Source organism: Gadus chalcogrammus, chromosome 1 (assembly GCF_026213295.1).
Source record: "Gadus chalcogrammus isolate NIFS_2021 chromosome 1, NIFS_Gcha_1.0, whole genome shotgun sequence".
Classification (NCBI taxonomy): Eukaryota; Metazoa; Chordata; class Actinopteri; order Gadiformes; family Gadidae; genus Gadus; species Gadus chalcogrammus.
Genome location: NC_079412.1, coordinates 21,226,432 through 21,236,431, shown reverse-complemented (window position 1 = coordinate 21,236,431; position 10,000 = coordinate 21,226,432). Strand labels below are relative to the sequence as shown.

General features: G+C 49.9%; 1 protein-coding gene across 1 annotated transcript in view; it reads right to left on the bottom strand.

The window, feature by feature from the left end:
• Window positions 1–9,881, bottom strand: part of tmem81 (transmembrane protein 81) — a 17,974-nt gene extending 8,093 nt beyond the window's left edge. The window contains exons 1-3 of the mRNA XM_056590897.1: window positions 9,807–9,881; window positions 7,499–7,507; window positions 7,225–7,292 (exon numbers count right to left, since the gene is read on the bottom strand). Of these exons, the coding sequence (XP_056446872.1) occupies window positions 7,225–7,292; window positions 7,499–7,507; window positions 9,807–9,881 (152 nt within the window). The remainder of the gene's footprint in view (window positions 1–7,224; window positions 7,293–7,498; window positions 7,508–9,806) is intronic.
• Window positions 9,882–10,000: the final 119 nt, after the last annotated feature.

Here is a 10,000-nt window from a genome sequence, read left to right as displayed (position 1 = left end):
GTGTGCCTGTGTGTGTGCAGGTATGTGTGTGCAATGCATCTATGTGCAATTATGTGTTTGTCTAAATGTTTTGGTGGGTGGATTCAAGCGTGCTGTGTTTCTTTGTGTTTATATATGCTTCCGGGCAGTCCCGAGTGTGTGTGCGTGCGGTCACATGTGTTTGTGTGTTGGTGTGTTTGTGTGCGTGTGGTCACATGTGTGTTTGTTTGTTTCTGTGTGCTTGCGGTCACATGTGCGTGTGTAAGTGTGTGTGTGTGTATGTGTGTGTGTGTGCATGCAGTCCTGCCTACTAAACATCCCCAGCTGAATTGAAGCACGTTTGGTCTGAGACGTTTGAGCTCAGCCATCAGATGTCACGTATCATTTATCTGTTTTTTTACCATGGAGAGAACCATGACAAATGATAGCACAAACATCAGAAACAAAAGAAGAATACCTCATTCACCGTCTACAGAGAAATACGTATTAGATGAGGAGGTTGCAGGGGGGGGGGGAGGGGGGGAGAGGAGTGGGAGAAGGTGGGAGAGAAGGGGGGAGGGGAGGGGGAGGAGGAGATGGCAGAGGAGTTGGGAGAGGAAGAGGGAGGTGGGAGAGGAAGAGGAGGAGGATTGGAGGGGAGGAGGAAGAGGGGGAGCCATGACAGCTCGTATCCCCAACACATCAAGTTAATCAGCTAGCATGGTTGACACGCCAGAGTCACGCACGCACACACGCACACACACACACACACACACACACACACACACACACACACACGCACACACACACACACACACACACGCGCACACACACACACACACACACACACACACACACACACACGCACACACACGTCTTACGGCCTGCTCCTCCCAGACCCTGACGATTGATCGGTGATCCATAACAACGGCCTTGTGCCACAGCAGCCGCTCATCGGTCAGACAGACCCACCGATCAATAATCTTTAAAGCTCCACATACATTCTGTACACAAGAGCGAGGCCAAGCCGTTGCACAAACCTCACCCGAACAAGTTATCTGTTGGTCTGGTCTGTTATCTGTTGGTCTAGTGTGTTCAGGTGACGAGACCAACAGATAACAGACTGCAGACAACACTCTTGTCCGTCATGTATTGGTCTGGTCTGTGTAGTCTTCAGAAGTGTAAAGGGATTTGTATTCTGCAGGTGACTTCTTATTCTTTGGAGTTTTAGAGGGGGAAATGCTGGACACTGGCTGCTGTTTGCATCTCTCTTGTAATCGAGGTTCTTCACCTCTACCAGACAATCACACAGAATAAAGGTTCAGCTTAATGAAAAGATAAGCTAGATAGATCGATTTTTATATGGTAATATATATTTGACACACACACACACACACACACACACACACACACACACACACACACACACACACACACACACACACACACACACACACACACACACACACACACGCACACACGCTTACATACACACACACACACACACACACACACACACACACACACACACACACACACACACACACACACACACACACACACACACACACACACACACACACACACACACACACACACACAGAAAGAGACAGAGACAGAAAGACAGAGAGAGAAAGATAGAGACAGTAAGACAGAGAAAGAGAGAGAGACAGAGAAAGAAAGACAGAGAGAGGGAGATAGGAAGAGAGAGAGAGAGAGACACAGACACAGAGAGAGAGAGAGAGAGAGAGCGAAAGAGAGAAGTTGTAAAACTAGGTTTTTTTTGTAAGAGAGGAAGTGTGATCATCCAAAAGAACGGAGACCAAGATATTCTGTGATTCGTCCTCAGATGAAAGCCTAATTAAGAGCTTCTCAGCGCTTCAAGTCCTTACAGTACATCTGCCTGTCAGTCAGGCCTGAATTACAACCGCAACAAAGGCTCGGAATAATTTCATCACAATAAAGGTCCCCGAGGCACGCTCTTAATGTGATATTCTCATACATGGCGGCAGCCTGCTTTTAATCTGATGCACAGAGGAATAGTCCTCATGGAGAAACTGATGAATAACACAGATTCAGGGAGGAGGAGGAGAAAGACGAGTTATAATTAAGAGAAAGACTCTCCTCCAGAGAGGAGGTGCTGGATGACAATCAGTGGTAAAGGCAAAAGAGTGCGTGTGTGCTTGTGCATGTGCTTGGGCTTGTGTGTGTGTGTGTTTCTGAGTGTGTGCGAGTGTGTGTGCGTGTGCGCACCTGCATGTGTGTGCGAGAGTAACTGGACCTACTTGAAGCGGTAAAGGTGGTTCACAGGTTCTGAGCTGTAAAGTTGATCATCTTGATGTTTCTTCCGTCTGGATGGAGAGAGAGGATCCCTGGAGGTCAGAAGTCTCTGGGATCGACTGTTATCCCAGAGTACCTTTATTCAGAACATTCATAATTCAGCGGGAACACGCCTCATCATGAAACACTTGTCTGCCTCAATCAGAAGCTGACCGCTCTTCAGCGAGAGGACATGCATAATACACCATCACATATTGATGTTTAATAATATAACAGCACCGGGATCAGCAGTCCTGTTATAGCAGAACTCCTGATCCAGCAGTCCTACTGTGTTACAGCAGGACTTCTGATCCAGTGGTCATACTATGTTACAGCAGAACCTCTGATCCGGCAGTCCTAGGAGAACTGAGACTACTGGACCAATCTCTAATCTAGATTAAGAGATGTGAGACTACTGCACCAGACTCTAGTCTAGATTAGGAGATGTGGGACTACTGCATCAGACTCTAGTCTAGATTAGGAGATGTGGGACTACTGCTTCAGACTCTAGTCTAGATTAAGAGATGTGGGACTACTGCATCAGACTCTAGTCTAGATTAAGAGATGTGGGACTACTGCATCAGACTCTAGTCTAGATTAAAAGATGTGAGACTACTGCACCAGACTCTAGTCTAGATTAAGAGATGTGAGACTACTGCACCAGACTCTAGTCTAGATTAAGAGATGTGGGACTCCTGCACCAGACTCTAGTCTAGATTAAGAGATGTGGGACTCCTGCACCATGCATTAGTCTAGAGTAAGAGTTGTGGATCTCTCTGTATGTATGAGCTCTGCGTGTAACTATTAATAACTAATAAACTCCCTTTCGTCTTACCCCTGCTCCTGCTGTGATCTCTCTCAGCAGTCCTCAAACGAGGCTGTGAGGCAGAGAGCGCCCTCTGTGATGTTTCAGTCTGAAGCTAGTTAGGCTGAGAACATCAGTCGCTTCTCAATTTCCTGTCTAGGAATAACACCCAGACAAGTACAAGTACACACACACACACACACACCATACACAAAGCCCCCCCCCCCTCCCCTCTAAACACACACACACACACACACACACACGTGTGTGTGTGTGTGTGTGTGTGTGTGTGTGTGTGTGTGTGTGCCTGACAAGCCCACGCTGTTGAAGGCGATCATCTTTTTAGCGGCCAGGTTGTGTTCACCAGTGAAACAGCAGGCGGTGCGTGAACCTTGTTTCCAACAATTAAAGACGCCATGCTCTCCCATCTCCGGGAATGCCTCAGAGGTTTGGACGCTAGGTCGACAAGCGTTCGTGTTCTTGAATCATGCAGTTCACACTCAGAGGTCCGGGGGCCGCCGAACGTTTGTGGGGGACACCTCTCGTGGCTGCGCTGCTGTAATCACGCTGGATTGTTGGCAGGTATAAGTCTCTGATTATGGCAATCATAACCGCTCTAGTGATGACGGTGCTGCACACACACACACACACACACACACACAACCACACACACACACACACACACACACACACACACACACACACACATGTTGGCCCACGTGTGTGTGTCATGACAAAAACAGATGTGTGCACACGTGTGTGTGTGTGTGTGTCTTTCTGTGTGTTTGTACCTTACACAGACTCTGATATGAACGCCGTGCCGTGCCGTCCCCATTGGTTGATAAAAGGGATTTCTGATCCAGTCTCGTCGTCTGTGGGCCGCTGCCGCCCGACACACCTGTACCAGCGGCGGGACGCCCCATATTTGGTTGAGGGGGGGGGGGGGGACTGGAATGGCTCCCGCCTACAGCAAAAATGGATGAATATTCATTGTAATATACTGCCCTTAATCAGTTCTTAATGGAGTGCAAGACATAAAATAAGCATGAGGTACTGCCCTGGTCTAACAGTGCCCTCGGATGGGCCATTAGTCTGAGAGTAACGTGCATATCTTTGCGTGCATTTGCGTGCAATTTGTGTGGTTGTGAATGTGAGTGTAGTGTGTGTCTATTAAGCGTTTGTAACGTGTGTGAGTATCAACTGTGAAGTGTGTGTGTAACGTGTGTGTATATTGTAACGTATCTGTATATTGTGTGCAACGTGTGTGTGTATTCAGTGTGTGTAATGTGTGTGTATTTAGTGTGTGCAACATCTGTGTGTATTTAGTGTGCAACATGCGTGTATATTAATTGTGTTACATGTGTGTGTTAAGTGCTTAACGTGTGTGTGTGTGTGTATTTAGTGTATGCAACATGTGTGTGCATATCGTGTTTGCTACATGTTTAATCCAGATGTGTTTATCAACTGGGTCCTTTGTGTGTCTCCTGACATGATTGGCTGGTGGTGTTTGGCGGTTATTCTGATTTCCTGTCCTCTTCTTCGTTGATGGCGGCATCATTTCCTGCCCTGCCAGAGGATCCAGACATCCCGTAATAATATTATCTGAGGGGATAACATCCCGGCTGAGAGACTTTTCATCTGCTCCACATTAAATCGAATGATCATCTCTTAAACACACACACACACACACGCACACGCACACACACACGCACACACACACACACACACACACACACACACACACACACACACACACACACACACACACACACACGCACACACAGAATTTGATATTAGAAAGTGTTTGTATTGATCCATGCCGCATGTCCTGTCCTTTCCAGGTGTGTTTCTGGTTTAGTCCGGCTGGCTCTAGCTGGTATCGAGTTGACGTTTTATGCGCTTGATACCGTTGAACATGGAGGGGATTTCTTCCTCGTATTTGTGTAGATTCCTGGATTCAGCATTTGGGTAGCATTGGCGTCGGTTATATATAAACCACAGCTAATGTTGCGGCTCATTTGATGTCTAAGCGAGCCTCACAGCTGGGGGTCATGAGCCTGTCTCCCCCCCACCGTCTGTATTGAAAGGAGATGCCTGCTATCTCCTGACGTTGGGGCTGTTTCTTCAGGACCGCCCCTCAGGAGCATCTCCTTTCAATACAGACAGTTTCATTTCATTTCCAAAGACGGCCCTGGAAATAACGATTACCGCAGAGAGAGTAATTCAATGTGTGCTTGATGTGTGTGTGTGTGTGTGTGTGTGTGTGTGTGTGTGTGTGTGTGTGTGTGTGTGTGTGTGTGTGTGTGTGTGTGTGTGCGTGTGAATACGAGTGCGTATTTGTGTACGAGTGTGCGTGTGTGGACCAAGTGTTTGTGTATGGACCAATTGTGTGTGTGAATACGTGTGTGTGTGTGTGTGTGTGTGTGTGTGTGTGTGTGTGTGTGTGTGTGTGTGTGTGGGCGCCATGGGTTTAGGGTCGTCACTCATTTAAAATAAAATAAGTGTTTCCTGAGAGTCACCCTCAGGTGGGGAGTGGTGCATGCTGGGATGTCTATCCCCCTTGAGCGTTCATCCAATCAGAACGCATCATGAGCTCAGGTTTAAGAGTCACATGCTGCTACAGACATCAATTTGCTGGAGATGAAACACACACACACACACACACACACACACACACACACACACACACACACACACACACACACACACACACACACACACACACACACAGTTGTTGTTATGATTTAAAGTACTCTTGTAATGTTTGTATGCGTATATAATGACCCACTAAGTCGAATGTGCTGCAGACTTCAAAACAACAATCAAACACACACACAAACGATTCTGTACCATGGATGTGTGTGTGTGTGTGTGTGTGTGTGTGTGTGTGTTTGTGTGTGTCCGTGTGCGTGTACGTGTGCATGTGCGTATGGGCGTCAGCTTGCATGTGTGGGCCAGTGTACATTTGCAAGTGCTGCTGTAAGTCAACGACAACTCTTTCAAGTTGGAGACTCTGTAGTTAGCGTGTTGCTCGGTGAGCTCACAGTGATGTTCTCTGGTCGCGGGCAGTCTGCTCATTAGCCTGAGTGAGGCCTCATCATCAGTCACGGATCGCTCGTCATCCCTCCTCTTCCCCACGCTGCTCCCGGGACCTCCAGCTTCACCCTGGCGACCGCAGGGAACGTTTCCAAGCCTTTGTTCCGTTGTTCCGCGCTCTGAACAAAACACTGAGCCCACTCCCACTCCCACCTCCAGCTGCAGGCGTCTGGGTCAGCGGTAATCCTCCTCCCTGGTCCGTCGCCGTGACAACCAGGGCGGGAGGCTGGGACACGTCCGGTCCAGCATCAGCCAGATGCTTTTAAAGGTCGCAAACCTGGCCTTAACTTCACCTTAACCGCACCTTAACCTCACATTTAACCTCACCTTTACCTCACCCCGCCTTACCCTCACATTCACCTAAACCAACCATCCCTAGCCCAACACCAAAAGTAAACATCTCTAAACTAACACCTTAACTAACCCTCTCTAACCTTACACCTAAGTAACCAACCCTCTCCGACCTCCACCAGGCGTCACCGTCAGAGGCTAACCAGACCTCTTAGGTCTCTGAACAGTCTGAACCCTGAAGCCCCATCATCTCCTCAGAGGAAGAATTCATGTTTCTCCTCGTTATCCAGCAGAGCCTAGAGCTCTTCAATTATTACATCTTATCAGATCACACGCACGCACGCACGCACGCACGCACGCACGCACGCACGCACGCACGCACGCACGCACGCACGCACGCACGCACGCACGCACGCACGCACGCACGCACGCACGCACGCACGCACGCACGCACGCACACACTCTTATCATTACAAAAGTTTTTAGCACTACATAGTTCAGTGTTGATTCATGACGAAAAAGTTAGGGTTCAAATAGATTCCCTTCTACCCTCCATCGCTCCTCCCCCCTCCTCCCCCCTCCTCCCTTGTGCCTTCTATTCAGATGTTTGAACTGTGTTCATTTCCCCCTCTAATTCCTCCTTTCTAATCATCATCGTCCCCTCAGTCTCTCTTCTGCACCGCCCATCTCTGTCTCCCTCTTCATCCCTCATCCAGTCATCCTCTGTCTGCCTCCCTGCTCCCCCCCCCCCCCACTCGGTCAGCCTGTCCGCCTGTCCCTCGGCCTGTCCGTTTGTCTGCAGCTTTCCTCCTCCAGTGTGTCCCTGCACACAAAGAGAACAACAGAGCCTCCAGTCCCACGAGGACACAGCCGCATTACCGTCGCCGTGATCCTGCTGCTGATAGTTCTGTCTGCCACACCGGGAGTACTGATGTGGACCACAGTACTGCACACACACTGCGACGACACACACTGCTACAAACTGGGACACACACGGTAACACACATCGCAGTGCACTGAGACACACACCGCAACACACTGGGACACAACAGGGGAGACACAACGCAACACACTGCAGCACATTGAGACACACACCGCAACACACTGCAGCACACTGGGACACACACACACACACACACACACACACACACACACACATGGGACACACACACACACACAGACACACACACACACACACACACACACACACACACATGGGACACACACATACACACACAGAGACATAGGCTGTGTTGTTGTGTATAAACTAGTTAAAAACAAAATCAGAGGACCCATCTGGTGGCAGAGAGACAAACCCTTTAATGGCCCTTAATCTGACAGTGATCAGACCCCCCCCCCCCCCACACACACACACGAACACACACACACACACACACACACACACACACACACACACACACACACACACACACACACACACACACACACACACACACACACACACACACACACACAAACACACACACGCGCGGTTGCGTAGTGACTTGGTGTCTCATCTGTTCTCCGTTCAACAACAGATGCAGGAGAATCTAATTCTTCATTCTGCAGTTAATCTGAGTTCCTCGATTACAAATCACACCAGTTCACTAAGCACGACCCTTTGCACCTATTTAGTAAGAATGATAATCGTTAGGGGTAAAAAAAATTGAGGTCAGATAGCAACGATGTATTTTTACTCTATAATTATCGATGATACACATGTGTCTAGCACTCAGCACATAATGCATTACACTGCAGGGTCAGTGGTTCAAATCCCTGTATGGCTCTGTAGGTAGAGCAAGGCACTAAAAGCTGAGGTCTTACGGAGAGTGGGTGGGTAACAACAGCGACAGCCACAGTGGGCTGTGCCGCGGCGCGCTACATCAGCTAGCCAACGCAGCCACAGTGCGCTGCGTCGCGGCGCGCTACATCAGCTAACCAACGCAGCCACAGTGGGCTGCGTCGCGGCGCGCTACATCAGCTAGCCAACGCAGCCACAGTGGGCTGCGTCGCGGCGCGCTACATCAGCTAACCAACGCAGCCACAGTGGGCTGCGTCGCGGCGCGCTACATCAGCTAACCAACGCAGCCTCAGTGGGCTGCGCCGCGGCGCGCTACATCAGCTAACCAACGCAGCCACAGTGGGCTGCGCCGTGGCACGCTACATCAGCTAACCAACGCAGCCTCAGTGGGCAGCGCCGCGGCACGCTACATCAGCTAACCAACGCAGCCACAGTGGGCTGCGTCGCGGCGCGCTACATCAGCTAGCCAACGCAGCCTCAGTGGGCTGCGCCAAGGCGCGCTACATCAGCTAACCAACGCAGCCTCAGTGGGCTGCGCCGCGGCGCTCTACATCAGCTAACCAACGCAGAAGCAAGGTTTGGCCGGAGGCCATCAGGTCTCCAGTGCGCCTGTGTGTCGCTGAGGAGGCGTCACAATCGCCTTGGTTACGCAGCCATCGTCCCAAACGTCCGACCTCTCACAGTCAACGGCTCAACGGGCCACGCCCCCACCTCCCCATTAACGCGGGGATCAATGGCGCCTGCCGCATTGTGAGGACATCGCCGTGGTAACACGGAGAGAGAGAGAGATGGAGGGAGACAGAGACCGACGCAGGGCGTACAGGTGAAGTCCCCTGGACGCGAGTAGTAGGGCTTCTGTCACATACCACAGCTTCTGTCACTAGGTCATATACATAAACAAAGTCAAGCAAAACGGATGTGACGTGAGTAGATTGACTCTCGTCTTTGTTACCATGGTGAAGTGCTTATCAGAAGACTTTCTGGAAGTCAGAAGAACCTATTGGCTATTGTTATAGACACAGAGAGTGAGAGAGGGAGAGAGAGAGAGAGAGAGAGAGAGAGAGAGAGAGAGAGAGAGAGAGAGAGAGAGAGAGAGAGAGAGAGAGAGAGAGAGAGAGAGAGAGAGAGAGCGCGCTTCAGGTGCAGGTGACACAGAAAAGGTGAGCCTTTGAAGACAGAACAGGAAGAGAATGAAAGGATGGAGGGAGGAGAGGGAGAGAGGAGAGGAGGAGAAGTTCAGGAGAGTGTCAGGAGTTATCATGTCAGATCCAGCTCTAAGTAGCACACAAACAAACCCACACACAAATACACACAGGTGGCATCTCTTTGAGTAGACTTACGTCAACAGACAGACAGACAGACAGACAGACAGACAGACAGACAGACAGACAGACAGACAGACAGACAGACAGACAACATGTCTTGGGTTTTCACGTTTCTTCCGTAGAACTGAACCTGTACTGCTGTAATGTCAGTAGTACAGAGAGTACGCTATACTGCCATAATATTGTTCTATATACCACTGCTGGGCTTTACCTCACCGTACCAAGAGTTACGACCTCTTTCACACATGCAGTCCGTCCCAGGAACGTTCCGGAACATCTCCTGCATGGGCTCATGTGTGCATGGGAGCCAGGAATGAAATCCCAGGAAAACCTGCAATTTCCCACCTCAAGACGGCGTGACATTACCGGGTCACTGCCGGCTTCGCTGGGCTTTGAACGGAGGCG